The sequence below is a fragment of the Nycticebus coucang genome, chromosome 4 (genome assembly GCF_027406575.1).
Source record: "Nycticebus coucang isolate mNycCou1 chromosome 4, mNycCou1.pri, whole genome shotgun sequence".
Lineage (NCBI taxonomy): Eukaryota > Metazoa > Chordata > Mammalia > Primates > Lorisidae > Nycticebus > Nycticebus coucang.
The window spans coordinates 2,780,402-2,797,516 of record NC_069783.1 but is presented as its reverse complement, the minus strand read 5'-3'; the positions used below and the strand labels follow the sequence as shown (position 1 = coordinate 2,797,516).

At 45.1% G+C, this 17,115-nt stretch overlaps 1 protein-coding gene across 3 annotated transcripts; it reads right to left on the bottom strand.

The window, feature by feature from the left end:
• Nucleotides 1-8,565: 8,565 nt before the first annotated feature.
• RPS7 (ribosomal protein S7) lies at nt 8,566-14,690 on the bottom strand. 3 transcript variants are annotated; one of them, XM_053586857.1, is made up of 7 exons: nt 14,559-14,690; nt 14,264-14,347; nt 14,041-14,112; nt 13,114-13,257; nt 11,938-12,002; nt 9,247-9,397; nt 8,566-8,675 (listed from the first exon to the last, which is right to left on the bottom strand). In XM_053586857.1, exons 2-7 carry the CDS (start codon nt 14,336-14,338, stop codon nt 8,598-8,600), a joined length of 585 nt encoding a protein of 194 aa, XP_053442832.1. In that variant the 5' UTR covers nt 14,339-14,347; nt 14,559-14,690; the 3' UTR covers nt 8,566-8,597. The 3 variants fall into 3 exon arrangements, with proteins under 3 accessions (XP_053442832.1, XP_053442835.1, XP_053442833.1); XM_053586860.1 differs by lacking the exon at nt 13,114-13,257; XM_053586858.1 differs by lacking the exons at nt 8,566-8,675; nt 9,247-9,397 and having other exon boundaries at nt 11,981-12,674.
• Between the last annotated feature and the right edge of the window lie 2,425 nt (nt 14,691-17,115).

Below are 17,115 nucleotides of genomic sequence, written 5' to 3'. Positions count from 1 at the left end.
CTGTGAAAGGCGGTAAGCACTTGACCAGCCCTGGCCCTGGGAGACACCCCACCTGTCTGCTCATAAGTTCCATTTAAAGGAAAAACACATCAGAAGTAAGTCCTGTGGCAGCTGGATGGGCCCCGCGTCTGCGCACCTGAACCCTGCTTCTTTTATGGGGTCAAGGGTCTTCCAAGAAAAAAATCAGTATAAAATTATGATCATAAAATGCTAAGTTTAAAGGCAAATATTTATTTAGACTGAAAATCACAGCACATTTAAAATGTAAACACTGACAAACTCCACACAAATCACAAAATCTATTTAAAAGAATGGATTATTTAAAACATACTAAAGTTATATGTAGGCCAGGCACAGTGTCTCACACCTATAATCTCAACACTCTGGGAGCCTGAGTCTGGTGGATTACTTGAGCTCAGGAGTTCCAGACCAGCCGAAGCAAGAGTGAGACCCTGTCTCTACTAAAAGTAGAAAAACTAGCCAGGTATTGTGGCAGGTGCCTAGTAGTCCCAGCAGCTACTCAGGAAGCTGAGGCAGGAGGATCCCTTGAGCCCAGGAGTTTGAGCTTGCTGTGAGCTATGAAGCCACAGCATGCAACCCAGGGTGACAGAGAGAGACTCTGCCTCAAAAAAAAAAAATAGATAAATAAATGAATAAACAAATAAATACATACATAAATAAAGTTATACGTCAGTTTGACAACTTAAGACAAACGGATCACTTCCTGGAAAACCACAAAGGCTGCAAAGCACCCAACACCAAATAGATAATTTAAGAGCCTAGCAACAAGGAAGGGAATTAAATCTGCAATTTAAAAACTCCTCAGAAAGAAATCTCTAGGCCAGATGGTTTCACAGGAGAATCTACCAAATAATTAAAGAAAAATTAACACCAATTCTACACATCCTCTCCCAGAAAACAGAAAGCGATGGAATAGTTACCAATTCATTTTGTAACGTTATTACCCTGATACCAAAGCCAAAGTCAGTAAAAAGAACTACAGACCAACAGCCCTCATGAATATAGATGCAAAAATCCTTAACAAAATATTTTCGAACAGAATTCAGCAATATATAAACAGATTTATAAACTACAACCAAATGGGGCTTCATCCAGGGACACAGGCTGGGTCAACAGTCAGAAACCAATCATGTGACCCACCAGTCAGCAAGCTAGCCCAGAAAAAGCACACGATCATGTCCACTGATGCAGAAAAAGCATCAGACATAATCCATCGCCCTTGCATGATAAAAACTCTCAGAAAACAGAAATAGAGAAAGATGAAGAGCATCGACTAAAAAGTCTGCAGCTGACACCACTCTTCATGCTGGAGCACTGGAGGTTTTCTTCCCAATCAGGGCGATGAGGTCTACCCCCACTATGCTCACACAACACAGACCTGGAAGTTCTGGGCACAGCACTAAGGCATGAAAAGGAAACAAAGGCATGTAGGTGAAAGGAAAAAAGATAAAACTGTTACTGGTGGCAGATGACATGGTTGCCTACTGGAAAAATCCGAAAGAGACTACCAAAAAGCTCCTAGAAATAGTTAAATAGTTCAGCAGGTCCCAGGACACAAGACAAACACTGAAAAATCAGCTGAGCTGGCCACAGTGGCTCACGCCTGTAATCCCGGCACTCTGGGAGGCCAAGGAGGCTGGCTTGCTTGAGCTCATGAATTCAAGAGCAGCCTGAGCAAAAACGAGACCCCGTCTCTACTAAAAACAGAAAAACTGAGGCGAGAGGATCACTTGAGCCGAGGGGGAGGTTGCTTTGAGCTATGACGCCACAGCACTCTACGCAGGGCGACAGCTTGAGACTCTGTCTCAAAAAAAATACTACTAATAATTAACCAGATGTGGTGGTACATGCATATAGTCCCAGCTACGGAGGAGGCTGACCTAGAGCCAGAATAATTGCTTGCACCAGGAGTTCAATGTTACAGTGAGCCAGGATGGCACCACTATGCTCTCCAGACAGACACCCTAGCTCTAAAAAATATATATATATATATTAGGTATAAGTCTAACAAAAGATACATGGAACCTATATCCTGAAAACTACAAAATGCTGATGGAAAGGTCAAAGAAGGTCTAACTAAATGGACAGACTCGTCATCTTTATAGACTGGGAGACTCAACAGAGAAAAGATGTTGATTCTCCCCCAAATTGATATTCAAAATAAGCTTAACATGCTTCCGACCAAAATCCCAGCAAGGGACAGGTACTGTGCCTCATGCCTGTAATCATAGCACTTTGGGAGGCCAAGGCAGGAGGACTAGCCTGGGCAACATAGCAAGACCCCAGCTTTTCAAAAAATAAATTTTTAAAAGGACCCTGTTAGGACAATGCAAAGACAAGTCCCAGGATGGGAGAAAGTATTTTATAAACCACAGCTCACAAAGGCTAGTATCTGGCGTATATAAGGAATTCTCAAAACTTAAAGTAATAGTCGATTCGAAAATGGGCAAAAACACGAATAGGCCTTTCACCAAAGAAGACATAATGATGGCGAATAAGCACATGAAGAGATGCTGGACGGCATTAGCCACTAGAGAAATGCCAAGTAAGCCCATAGCGGGGGAGGCTGACCTAGGACACACCCAGCAGGATGGCTGAAGAATGCTGTGACCCCACCAGATGCCAGCGAGCACGAGGACGCACTGCTGAGGGGACGTAAAGCGGCACCACCACACCGCAAGACAGGCACCTGCCGTGTTTAACTGCAATCGAGACCTGGCAAGGGAGCTCCTGGGCCTTCATTCCAGAGAAATGAAAACTCGAGGCGACACATAAACCTGTACACAAACTTTCACAGGAGCTTTATTTGTATACCCCAAAACAGGAATCGGCCACGATGTCCTTCAACAGTGAATGGTTCACAACCTGTGAGGCCCACGCACTGTGCAGTGCCACTCAGCGCTAGGGTACACGCAAGGACTCGGGCGTAACCTGCCACCAGTCCCCTTATGTCACGCCTGAAACAGCAAAGCCACAAGAAGCGCACAGACCCAGCAGCAGAGGGAGGGGGTGGTGCTACAGCCCAGCAGCCTGAGGGACCCTGGGCTGAAACTTGGGACGCCCACACCAGTCTTCCTTTGTGAGATTTTGGGGACGCTGGGTACTTGAGGCCTTGTGTTATTTCTGACAGCGACATATGAATCTATAATGATCTCAAAATACAAAGTTTAATTTTTGAAAAGCTTCCTGACAGCCCTTATATTTCATTTTTATGATCCTATTTGGCTGCTTATTTTTCTGGTGCCTCCTCCCGTGAAAACAAGTCTCTCTAGAGAGAACAGAAGGTAACTCAGTTTTCTCTTATGCAGGCATTTAAATTCTTTATAATTAGTAACTTCAAGCCTTTATGGGTGGTGTCATGTACATTTTCGGATGGTTGTCAAAATTTGGGAAAACCTCTGTCTGTTTCTTTCAGATATGAGATATATAACTTGGGTATTCCGAGTTTGGGTTTGTTTTGTGCAGACTGACCTCAGTCCTTGACATGACCATCCCACTGGCTGGTGTGACTGAGGACCTCATCATACAGGGAAGTCACCAGGGACCACTTAGCATCTCCACCTGCAATCCGAAAGATACAAGCCCAACTCACTTGAACTTCTCTCCCCATCCCCAGACTCAGGGGTGACATTTGTAACTGCCACAACTAGGGGGACAGCACTGGCTTCTACATGGCCGAGGCCACGCCTTACTGCACACCCTGCGGTGCACAGAACACCCACAGCACGGCTGCCAGCTCCCTGACCACAGTGCTGGAGCTGAAAAAGCCTTCACTGATCCCAACATGCTAAGGGCTGGTCAGTGCCACTCGGCAGGGCTGTAATGGAGGAATGAGACTGCAATCTTCACTGTTTGTGGTAAATATTTTATTTTTGCTAATTTTACAAAAACATGTCCATTGGAACACAGGGCTAGGACCCCTCCAGCTGAATCTTTACTGCTCTCATGGTCAATTTGCCCCGGTGCCCGGCAGGGGTGAGGAACAGTGTACACAGGACCCACAAGGACAGGTACAGGTTGATATTTGGTCCCGGGGTGGGCTAGGGTCACCCACAACCACCCACTCAGGTCCCACCACTCTTCCACAGGGCAAGGCGTCACCACATCGTTTGAGAGTTCAAGCATCAGAGACCCTGCCCAAGGTCACATTATGAGGACTGCTCCGCTGGGTTCCAGACCCGGCTCCTCACACTGTGCTTGTTGGTGGCTCCCACTGCCTGTCCCCAGACCAATCCACCTTCCTTCCATCTCACAATTGATATGACTATCCTGTGTGTATCTGTGTTTCTGAAAGGTTAAGGGCTTTTTTTTTTTTAGTGTTAATAACCTGAAAATACTGTTACAAAAATAGAAAAGATCATTAGCTTTTTCTAGCTAGTTGCCTATTTCAAGTAGATTATAATTACAATCACTTTCAGATACTAAATCACAACCCCCAGGAAGTCATCAGGAAGCACCAGCTACAGCTTTCAAGCCTTTCCTCTCCTCCCCTCAGCTCTTTCTTGAAAGCTTCCAAGTGGTGGCCCTGGGAACAGGCCTTTAGCCCGCTCTCCATAGCAAGAGGCGGCTCTGGCATGAAGCCTAATATTTACATTTCTCAGAGATAATTAGGAATCCGGATGGTAAGAGTCCCTGATGGGAACTTCCACTGGAGGTCACCCAGTACGTGCTGCTGTATCTCCAGGACACTGTCTGTGAGGACACTGACCCCAGCCAAAAGCTCCCTCCTCACCCCTGAGGCTCACTCGGGCTCCCTGGAAGTGCAGAGCCAGGCCCCCTCCCTCCTCCCTCCCCCCACCCCCATTCCTCCCTCAGTCTCCTCAGGGATGCAAGATCCAAATGGCCCAGGAGACAGGCGTCACTGCCAATGCCACTGAAACTCAGATCACACCCACCTACCACACAGCCCCAAGAGACAGGGTCCACGGTGACAGCTGGCCTTCAGGACTCTGAAGGCGCCCACCTCACCCCAGGCCTTCTTAAAATAGACTGTGGGGCCCAGCCCTGAGGTGCTGAGCTGCTGATCCCACAGGCTGGGGCGGGATCTGAGCCCCAGCCTGTGACCCACCACCTGCCTCACACGGCTGTGTCAGAATTTGAGTTTAAATGGTAAATGATGCACCCCAGCACCTGATGCGTGCAGACACTCCCTCCAGACACCGTGACTGTCTGACATCCCCGCTCGCCTGTCCCACCAGCCTGGGCCCTCGCCCACACACAGCTGCACTGGCAGCTCCAGCACAGACCTGCAAGCTGACAGTGGACAAGCCACCCACTGACCAGAGACCTCATTCCTACCGCAGGCCTCCAGGAGGCCACAGAACAGTTATGAATAAAGCTAGCAGAAAACAACAGTTCTGTTTAAGGACCATGGCAAGTTCTGTCAAGTAATGCAAATAACGACTTAGAAACAGTAATTTGGACTTTTCATTAAACCTGTAGATAAGAAAAAAAACTAAAAAAATAAAAAACTAAGTGACTTGTTCTACTTTGAAGACAATGGCGAGGCCACGACAGGCGCAGCCAACGAACACACACTAAGCGAAACAACAGCCTCCTGTAAACGTCATTACAGAACACAAACTTGATTTTATCTGTATAGAATTTTAAGTAAAAACGTAATTGTCAACGACACAATTAGACTAAACTTCATTTTAATCACTCACCCATAGTGGCTGATGCTATTATGTGAGGAAATTCAATGAAGTTAAAAGCGTTTTTAATAGTTTATCTAGCAGTAATGGGAATCTCAGTAGCCAGGCCCATCTCTGGCCGTTGAAATGTTTCTGCTTTCATTAGATCGTGGATGTACTGGACTGTTATTAATTTAAATAAATACTAAGGTTAATTCCCACTTTATCAGTTCTGTTACTACATTGTAAGGATGCGAGAAAGTACTGGACTAAAACAACTAGCAGGGAAGAGCAAGATTGGAAATCCACATTCTCCACAGCAAATGCACAAACATTCATTCTTGCAGGTTTAATGTCTCTGTCCAACGGGATCTTGAAAATTCCAAAATACTCAACGTACTTCAGCTTTCTCCGCACTGAGCTGGCTAGTCCCCAAACCATTTTGTGGTGTACCTCAAGTACAACTTTTTTTTAACTTCAGAATATGAGAACACAATTAGGTTACCATGTTTACATTTGTTAGGTGAAGTCTCTGTTGTAGCTGTGTCCCACACCAGCAGGTTGCCACGTATCCCCACATTGTGCCCCTTAAGTGCAAGCACACCAGTCTCCCTCCCTCCTTCCCTCTGCCCCCTTTGAGTACAACTTCCACAGCCTAACAGAGCATACACGTTACAAAGACACAAAAAATTAGATGGATAAAAAAAAATTACCTAAACCTTTCCTGTTCCCAAAGATATTAATTTTATTGAAAGCAATGTGATTATTTTTAGAAAACCTTGGTTTAATGCTTTGTAATGTAACAATTTAAAATCTAGTTAAGTTTGATACTTAATTTTAGTAATTATCACAGCTTTGGCAAAGCGCAATGGCTGACGCCTATAGGCCCAGCATTTTGGGAGGCTAGACTGAGCAAGAGTCTGTCTCTATAGAAAACAGAAAAAAATCAGCTGGCCGTGGTAGCACCACCTGTAGTCCCAGCTACTTGGGAGGCTGAGGCAGGAGAAATTCGCTTGAGCTCTGTGACTTTGAGGTTGCTGTGAGCTAGGCTGTCACCTCTGCATGCTAGCTAAAAAAACAGAGCAAGACCCTGTCTCAGAGAAATAATTATCACAGCTAAAAGATACCTGGTATGTTTAGAATTCCCTTCAAAAAACCTCCAGCAAAAAGAAAAGCAGAATAGCTGAAACAAGATTAAGAAAATTGCCAGTAACGCTGAAGCTGGATGCCAGGTACACAGACGAATTACCTTCTGTAACTGGGGAATTTCTCGGGTTTTTTTGTTGTTTTGTTTTTTTGAGACAGTCTCATTATGTTGCACTAGGTAGAGTTCTGTAGTGTCATAGCTCATCACAACCTCAAACTCTTGGGCTCAAACCATCCTCCTGCCTCAGCCTCCTGAGTAACTGGGACTACAGGTGCTCACAATGCCCAGCTAGTTCTTATATTTTTAGTAGAGGTTTTGCTCTTGTTCACGATGGTCTTGAATTCCTGAGCTCAAGGGATCCTCCCACCTCAAGTCTCCAAAAGGGCTAGAATTATAGGTGTGAGCCACCGCACCCAGCTATGTTCTATAATTTACAGTTACAAGAAAGCTGTTTCAGACACCAAGGACTCCCAGGTTATGGACCTGTGGTCAGTGCAGTTTAAAGAAGCACACTTTAAATTCCTGGCACTAATTACCATGAAAATGAACTTGGTGTTTAAATAGATACATGTAATACAATAAGGCAGGTAGTAAGTTCTCGTTTTATAGACCAGAAAACCGAGGCCGAGTGCTGACATCCAGAGTGTTGTGCTATTAAGATAACACTGAACCAAGATGTGCGCCTGTCTACACCACATCTGACCCGTTTCCAGGTTTACAACCACAGAAACTGATGCTCTCCTGTTACCTTCATCCATCATTTTCCAACGACCCAAATATGCTAAACACTGTTTGAAGTAACAAAGTACAACAAAGATGTACCTCCTACAATGCCACAGAAACACACACAGGTCACCAGGAAACAAAGGGGCTTCAGACTGGAGAGGGAGACAAGTTTGCAGCACATCATCCCGGGCCTAAGTAAGGACTTTACTACACAGAAACCAGGGAAAGGGATCACAGCTGTGACAACCCTAACCAGAACACAGTGTAGACAGCAGATTGGGGATGGGGTAACAGACTACTGTCAGGGTAAAGTTCCAAGTTCTTAGTGACTGACTGCTTCAGAGGGAGGGGTCTCCTTGGCCTCCAAGTACAGGGCAACTCAGAGCACCCAGTGGACCCACGGGAGCCCATCAGGCATCTGCCAGCTATTCGGCTCTTACCTATCCTGTTTTGCCTCGACAGCTTCCACGATCCAACTAGTCTAACTGTAGGAACAATGTGATGTAAAACAATTTTACAATTTTAAGACATTTTCCACTACCTAGAAAGATCTGGAAGAACTATGGCCCCCTAACGCTGCACTAGGGTCTTGACTTCAAGACCTTTTTATGAACCAGAAAACCACCCACCCAAGTTTACACAAGATCTAGAGGATGAGCATCTATTAACTACACTTACACTTGACCTTTCGGTCTTACAAAAACCTGACATAGATTTACATACAAAATGCACTGACTGAGGGACCAGGGAGGAGTAAAGTTGTCTTAATGGGCAGTTTCAGTTCTACAAGATCAAAGAGTAAGTTCTGGGTATGGTCTCAATAATGCAGATACACTTAAGGCTACTGAATTGTGTTTGTAAAAATGAGCAAGATAGTAATATTCAGCGATTTTGGCAATATCTTAAGACTACAATGTCACTGGATACAAATATACTCTTCATATCAAACATCCTGGCTGAGAATCCTCCAGCCTATTAGTGATGTAGGTGGCTGGGTATCTGTCTCTGGGGTTCTAAAAAACATGCCTAATACAGAAAACTGTGAATATACTTTATTTAGTCATTTTTGTTTACAATTGAAACTCTGGAAATTCAAAATTAACATCTTTGCCTGTGAGCTTCTTATAGACACCAGAAAAAGTTTCAACCTGCAAGAAAAGAAATAATTCATCACAAAAGTGTAAATATACACACTCATTTTAAAACCAAGTAATGCTGAGAAACTGCACCCCGTACTGTTTTTCTACAGTTCTTCCCACAGCAGCCAGGTACTGAGAAGACATTGAACATACAGGACGTGCCCCCGACAGTCCTAAGACTGGGGACAAGGCTCTACCCCCCAGCACCTGAGTGCAGACAGAGCCACTGGGGGACCCCAGCGGTTGTCCACCTTGGTGATGTTCTCCCAGATCTGAAGTAAACTGACAATTCTCCCAGATTCTAAGACCATCACCACCCCACCCCCACTTATCACAAACATACTACTTTAAGTCAGACCACGGAATTATTTTACTTCCTTTTTTCCTAATAATTTAAAAGGTACAGAGAACGTCAGATGTTCAGTTTAAAACCTGACACATATAATGCAAAGGGGAAGGGGAGTGGCCAAAGTACAGATAAAAGCTGGCCATGAATTTACAATGCGCGTTTTTGGAGGGCCACACGTTACGCTGCACCCTGCTCTTCTGCAGCTGCACCTCCCACACCGTCCACCATCACCTTGTGCTCCACGTTGTTCTGCTGGGCCTTGTCCAGGTGCACCTTTATGAGTCGGCTGCCGTCCAGCTTCACACGAATTCTCTTGCCCACAATTTCACTGGGGAAGACCAGGTCCTCGAGGATCGCATCGTGCACAGCTGTCAGAGTGCGGCTTAAGAACAGAGACAGAAGTGAGCAACCCAGCAATGCCTGCCCTCTGGTCACCTCTTAGTAAAAATGAAAATGGTGAATTCCAGATTCCAAGAGCTAAATTGATACTAGTTTTCAATAGGCTAGTTATGTTTCATACATCACACCAACATCGTTGCCTAACTAGAATATAGTAAAAGATTTTTTTTTTTCAACTTTATTTGAAATGTTACCCTGGTGACTACATATTCAATACATTCACTAAGTGATGGCAGTGATTATCTTTGGGAATGGGATATTGGTGAGGACCTTTTTATACATGTTTATTTTCAACGAAATCACTGCAATAACCACTTCACTAGTCTTGCTCATCTCCAACCCCACCCCCAGCAATGCTGTCAAAGTCATCCTTCCAAAATACTAAAGTGAGCACATAATTTACCCACCACAGACCCTTCAAGAGCTCTCCTTGGCCTCAAGGACACCAACTTCTCCTTATTTATGATCAAATGAGGAGATATTCCACCCTAAAAGGTACTGTGCTATCAGCAGCTCTACAGACAGCTGCCCCCATGTGGATCACTGGTTTTCAACCTATCTTCCTTATGATGGCTGACAACAGGCATTCAAGTTTAAAGCTCGACTAGCTGTAATGACAAATGAGAAGACTCAATTCCAATTTGGGGGGTGCCTACTATAGACCAGGAGATATGAGGAGACGATTCTTTTTGGCATTACGGAGTTGCTTATATGACAGCTATCTGTGTAGCTGTCCCCTACTCACTGGCATTGCCTACCTGGCAGCACCCAGATACAGTGCACGCCTTCCAGTGACTCTCAATCTGACCGCCAAGGTCCTACTACTCCACAGCCATGGACGGCAACAGCTAGAAGGAACTCCACTTCCGAGCCTTCCACCATGGCTCAGAAAGTGCATCAGAGACCTGCACACTCACGGCTACTCATCCTGCACATTCTTACAGTACTAGGCAGGCAGGCAAATATGGAAATGTATTAATTACTTCTCCAAAATATAAATTAAATTAAAAGCTATTTTTGTAGTTATTATTCAGATTCCAATGTTATCTAAACTACTTTAAAAGAGAGGCGACAGCACTCCAACTTCAGTAATCACAAAACACAGGAATGTAAATTAGTGTTTCTGAGGACACAGCAATGAACTCTACTACAGCCAAAACACACAAACGGCAGCATTAAACCTGTTAGAGGTAGAGAAACAGCTCTTCTAAACAGAGAAAATAACCTTGAAAGTGGGAAACCAGACTGGGAAAGCGGGAGATCACCATGACCTAGCTTCCTAGCCCAGTGCAAAGGAGGAGGGAAGGTTCAAAACCTACACACGGGCTCTCTAGGAACACAGTGAATTCACTGCCTGAGAAATGGGAGGATCCCAGCTGCAGATCTGGGAGGCAGTCCTCCAGCTGGGTAGAAAGCAAAAGGACTGTTTTTAACAATCAATTCCTAACTCAGGCTCTCAGAATTGAGATTATAAAATCCCCTTTACGTATCTTGAGAAACAAAAGAGATCTTCAATTTTCATGCTAGTCCAACCACCCGTAAAACAAGTTCATAGTACTAAGCCACATAACCAAAATTCTGGAAACCCTGCACCTACCTTTCCATCCTCACCAGACTTCCCCTTCTTTCCCACACAACAGGGTACAACACGGTAACCCCTGCTCACTTCTAGATTCCCATTACTCACTGGCTATGAAGTGGTTTCTCAGAATAAGACTGACTTTAAAAACCAAACTCTCCAAGCCTTAGGTCAGTTTTCTCATCCATTAACTAGGGTAACAACACAAATCGCACACTTCACAGGACCACTGCCCATCTGGGAGAGACAACTAAAGCATTTTCCCTGGAACTGATCCCTAAGGAAGAGACTGGAGGGATTCAACGATCTAAGGGTGTGAAACAATGTACTAACCAGGGATACTCATCAAGGCCTACCTAGATCAAGAAGTGAGCTAACAGTTGCACTTTTGCCTGAGTTATTCAAATTCATAAATAATTTCCATGAACATCTTCAACTGCAGTAATACTTTAACCTTTAGCACAAGCAAAATCCATCTTTTTTTGCCTCTAATCCACAGCAAAAATAAAAAGCAAAGATGCACCCAAGCCCACCTCAACTATGTTTAGCACCAGTCAAATAGAGGACTCAACAATGAACTCTACCTCAGCCAAAACAGGAAAGATGTGTGAGACGGATGAGAAGAAAATCATGAGGGCAGCACTGGGATAAAGTGTGCTAAACTAAACTTTTTTCATCTACAGTTTAGCACACTTTATCCCAGCACTACCCTCACGATTTCCTTCTCATCATTCCTATTCCTTGTCCAAAGAATTGGAGCAAAGCCTCGTCTTCTGTGACAGCACTGACCTATTACCTATGTGGGTACATGTACATTTTACACCTAGAATAAATCACACCACACATGGACGAAACCCATGTGAACAGCTTGTGTTGTAAGTTACAACCTGCACAAATTAAGAGTGCGAATAACAATGGTAAACATATTTTTGATGTTTACTCACCTCCTGGGACGCTTTTGCTTATTTTTTGTACGGCTTTTTCGAGTTGGTTTAGGCAGAATTCTCCTCTGCAAGGTAAAAATTATCATGCAACAAAATTCCACAAAAAGGATCTTAAGTTGATACAAAGCGAAGAATTGTCAAACCACTTTAAAAGCAAAATGAGTAAGAGAACAAGTTCAAAGTTTGAGAAAGCAAAACAACCTAGACTCAAAAACTATTCTGTGCAGTTATTTCTCAATTTTCAGTTACTCATTCAGAATCCATAGCTGATATTAAAATGCTACGGAAAAAAAAAATATACCTTTTCCATTCAACAAAGCCCAATACCCAACATAAGCACTAAAATGTCTATTGACATAGAACACTGTTTCTTTTATACCTGGCCAATCCTGACACTTAATTCCCCAAAGACTTCAGTTTGCACCAAAGCCAGATCTCAACTTCAAAAACCCTTCCCCAGGGAGGCACCTGTGAGCCAGACGACCTCTGAGCAAGATGATTTGCAGGCACGCAGCCATTATCTAACACTCCCCTCACCTGTCTTGTGCTGTCAATAAAAGGCTACTGTAGAGGTTGCTCGGGTCTATCCTGCAAATAAGGTTAGCCCGCCTCCTACAAGCGATGGAGTCCAGGGCCATAGGGGCCACTAGGGGCTGCAACAACCTGTGGCTCAAAGGAGTAGGGCGCTGGCCCCGTATACCAGTCGTGGCAGGTTCAAACCCAGCCCTGGCCAAAAACTGCAAAAAACAAAAACAAACAAAAAAAACCTTTTCCTGACCATAGGCCTTTGTTCCTGTCACCTACTCCTTAGCACCTCATTCCCACTTCCCAAGTCTACACCTGATCAGCTAAGCAGCATGACCACAGGAACACTAATGTACAAAAATCACTGCTCTGCTCTGGACCAACCACACTGGAGCGCTTGCTTTGATCACCTCTGCAAGCAACCCACATTCATGAAATTCTAACAGATACAGCCACATTAACAATCCAAAAACACAGCTTTCTGTCATTTAACAGAGTCCCTAAATTGTTCTATTCCTAAGAGTGTGCTTTATCTTTCTATCCAGCATCCTCCCACGTAGAACAAGAAAGGACTGTTTTCATCAACTACCAACACTGTCAGAACACAAGTAATCACAGCAAAATCCACAAAATATTTAACAGAACGGATACCTGGGCAATGAAGACAACGTGCTTCCCACTGAACTTTTTCTCCAATTCGCGTACTAACCGGACTTGAATTTTCTGGAAAGATTTCAGTTGAGGAACGGGAACAAAGATTATGATAGCTTTCCGACCACCACCAACTTCGATTTCCTTAGGAGAAAAAACCACAACTTTTTGAAGCCCACAATCCTCTGTGGTAACACTCAATGGGAAGAAGCTGTCATATCCAAGAACACGCCAATTTACCAAGTTTGTTTTTGTTTTTTGCAGTTTTCTGCAATTTACCACTTGCCAGGTTATTTGCACAGCTACATGCCATAGTTTCACGTCTTAACAAATCTGACAAAACTTTGACAACTCTCTGATAACCACGCAAGTAGGGCTGACAGCTACTACATGAAATAAACTTTATATTTTTTGCACACAAAAAAATGATGACTAGTTACTCTCAACCCTCCCAAGTAATGCTGTAAGTCCTGAACTAAAAACAGGAGTCAAAAAATAATAATTCCCAGTTATCTGTACACCAAGCAGACGGCGCCAGTGAAGACAACTGATTTATTAAGTAAAAAAAGGTTGCTATCAAATTAGATGCAAAGGAGAAAATTTAAAGTTAAGCCATCAAAGGTATGCATCAAAGTTCAAATGCAAATATTTCCAGTGAAGGGTAAGAACCTCGGGGGAACGTCTCCTTTCCCTTCCACTTTTTATTTCCTATCCCACCGCTGAGGACCTGCACCCCAGCCCGGGCCTGCCTCCACAACCACTTGCGTTTCTGCACCCCCTAAGCTTCGACTCCTGGCTAAGTGCAGATAACTCCAGGGCTGGGAGCTCCCGAGGCGTCGGCTGTGTCTGTGACCAAAAGAGGCCAAACCCGGAGCTAAGGGGCCCCGGCCCGCCGCGCCCCCCGCTCGCCCACCCTCGCGCGCTCACCTTGGCTGCGGTTATATTCAGCTCCCGGAGCTGAGCCTTGAGGTCCGAGTTCATCTCCAGCTCCAGCAGGGCCTAAGGACACAGAGCACAGCGCAGCGGACCCTCAGCCCTGCCCGCGAGCCCGCGGCCCAGGGTCCGGCACCACGCAGGGCCGGGCCGCGGACACACGTGGCCACCTGTCCCCGACGGCCCCTGCCCGCCCCGCGTCCCGGTACCCTCTCACCTGGGAAATGCCCGACTCGAACTCGTCCGGCTTCTCGCCATTGGGCTTCACGATCTTGGCGCTGGAGCTGAACATGGCCTTCTCCTGCGGGCACACAACGCACCGCGCTCAGCGGCTCCCGGGCCCCTCCGGGCTGCCCCCCGCCCGCCCCGCAGAAGCCATCGGAGGGCACAGGCCGGGTAATCGGCTGCATCCCCGTCCGGTAAGCAGGGCCCACTGCTCCCGGCTGAAGCCAAAAGTAGTTTTCCTCAACGCTGGGTAAAAACTCTAGCCCAAGCACAGGCCACGAACCTACCTTACAGAGAGCCGGCTGAGGAAGAGGGCCCAAGTCTCGCGAGAGCTCGTCAAATTCCGGCGGCCTAAAGCAAGAGGCGGAAACGGCGCGGTAGAGAGGCCGAAAGCGGGAAACCACTGAGAAGCTGTAGGAAGTCTAGAGAGTCGCAGGAAGTGGCTGAGGGGAGGAGTGTGTGGGTAACGCTTTTCCGCCAGAGGCGTGACATCTTGGTTCCGTTGACAAGAGTTCCGGTGTCGGCTGGGGAGGAGTGGAGACTCGGGAGTCCAGTTTTGCTCTGGACTCTACCTGATTTCAGCGCTCTATTTCAATACGGTTCTGACTTGTTTGTTCAGGATGGCTGAAAGCAGTGACCTCAGAGTCCTTGCTATATTGTATTATAGAGATGCCTTCATAAGCTAATTTAGTGTAAATAACCCTGTGGGGATCACGGGAAACCTGCCCTTTTCCCGTGGTTGGTTCGCTAAAAGATGACTCACAATTAGGGTAGATTAATAAGAGAAAGGTTTATTTCCAAATACGTTGCGCATGGGGGGACCACAAGAAAAGGTTACTCAATATCTCAGTGATGGTCAGAGACTTTTATAGATGCCTTTTAGAAGGGAGGGGGGGGAATGTGAAAAGTACAGGTGCCCCAAGTGGTTGCTGGAGGTGGTGGGTAGATGGAAGTAAAGAGATTGATCTGTAGATTAACCAGAGACAGGTATTGTACTTCAGATGACCTTGGGGCCAGGTCTAGTAGCATGTAATAAGGAAGTTTGCAGCCTTTTTGATTCTCAATCAGGTTACCAGGTTTTATGTAGATGGAGGAAAGGCCACCTTCAATGCTTCATGATCATGAATGGCCTTTAATTCGAAATACTCTTTATACCAAGGAGTCATATTTTGGGGCAAAATTTCTTTAGCTCCTTCACCTCATCTACCTTACAGTGGTTATTAAATTGGCTTTATTGTCAGTATATCAGTAACTAATAATTAAATCTATTCTCTTGTGAACCCTTTGTTGATGGAAATAGCCAAAGTGTACCTAAGGGAGGGCAGGTGATCCATGCTTGTTAGGTTAACATTAAAGGTAATTGTACTGCATTCTTAATTCAAAGCTAAAAGCCCTGAAAGAACCCCATGCGTAGTCTTCAGAGTAATACACACAGACTTAATAAGAAATCTTTTCATCTCATTCAGGGTCCTATTTTACTTCTGGAATCATCCCTAAGTAGAACATAACAATGCTCTTCCTGACAGGGGCAGGGTTCAGGCCAGTGATTCCAGCACTTTGAGAGGTTTTGGCTGAAGGATCACTTGAGCCCAAGAGTTCAATACCAGCCAGAGCAACATAGTAAGGCTTCCTCTCTACAAAAAAAAAAATTTTTTTTTAAATCAGCCAGATGTGATGAACAGCTCCTGGGATCACTTTGGCCCAAGAGTTGGAGGTTGCAGTGAGCTATGAGGACATCACTGCTCTCCATCCTGGGCTACAGAGCAATACCCCATCACTAATAACAACAACAACAGTAATAATAATGCCCTTTCCTCCTACTGGCCTAAGGCTGCGTTTGCTTTTTCACAGAGGAAATTCTTGGCTGTAGGGAGAATAAGCACACTACCACTAAACCTTCCAGCCTAGGGAACGCTAGGAGAGCCTTAAGGGGCTCCCTTATCCTAGAAGTGGTAACAATTAGGTGGTGCACACAATGCAAAATGGCTATGTTAGGAATCAAGATGCAAATCAAACTGTTTAAAATGAATGTACTCAATACTAATATGAGACCAATATATAAACAATTACATGCTCATATGAACGATAAAATACAAATATAGTGTAGTACAGGGGCAGGGAGGCATGTGGCTGGATCTCACCATTATGCACATTGTGGGGGTGTATAACATGCTCCCTGGGTGAGGGGCTCATTTACCACTGGAACTTTACCTTAGAAGTGAAAACAATGTAATCTAAAAATGTGTACCCTCATATTAATTTGAAATTTTTTAAAAGGGGGAAAAAAGGCTTTCAAAACACTAAAAACTTTGTTATAAAAACTAAAACAGTTGAAAAAGAAAGATCAGAATGGTTGAAGTCTTTATTTGCTTGTTAAGAATATTTATCTTATGCCTGGTGTGAGGATTCCTTGGGAGGCCAAGATGGGTGGATTGCCTGAGCTCACAGGTTCAAGACTAGCCTGAGCAAGAGCAAGATCCCCACCTCTAAAAAATAGCCATGTGTTGGCTTGTCGCCTACAGCTCAGGCGGCTAAGGTGCCAGTCACATACACCAGAACTAGTGGGTTCAAGTCCAGCCCAGGCCTGCCAAACAACAGTGACAGCTACAACAAAAAATAGCTGGGGATTGTGGCAGACGCCTGTAGTCCCAACTACTTGGGAAGCCAAGGCAAGAGAACCGCTTAATCCCAGGAGTTGGAGGTTACTGTGAGCTGTGATGCCACAGCACTCTACCCAGGGTGAGAGCTTGAGGCTCTGTCTCAAAAAAAAAAAAAAGAAAAATAGCCTGTCATTATGGCAGGCACCTGTAGGTCCAGCTACTTGGGAGGCTGAGACAAGAGACT

Excerpts from the sequence above, each read along its gene's own strand:
- RPS7 (XM_053586857.1), bottom strand. The coding sequence starts at position 14,338 with ATGTTCAGCTCCAGCGCCAAGATCGTGAAGCCCAATGGCGAGAAGCCG. Across the intron at positions 14,113-14,263 it reads TCGAGTCGGGCATTTCCCAG|GCCCTGCTGGAGCTGGAGAT; the intron begins GTGAGAGGGTAC and ends CTGTGTCCTTAG. Across the intron at positions 12,003-13,113 it reads ACGTTGTCTTCATTGCCCAG|AGGAGAATTCTGCCTAAACC; the intron begins GTATCCGTTCTG and ends TTTACCTTGCAG.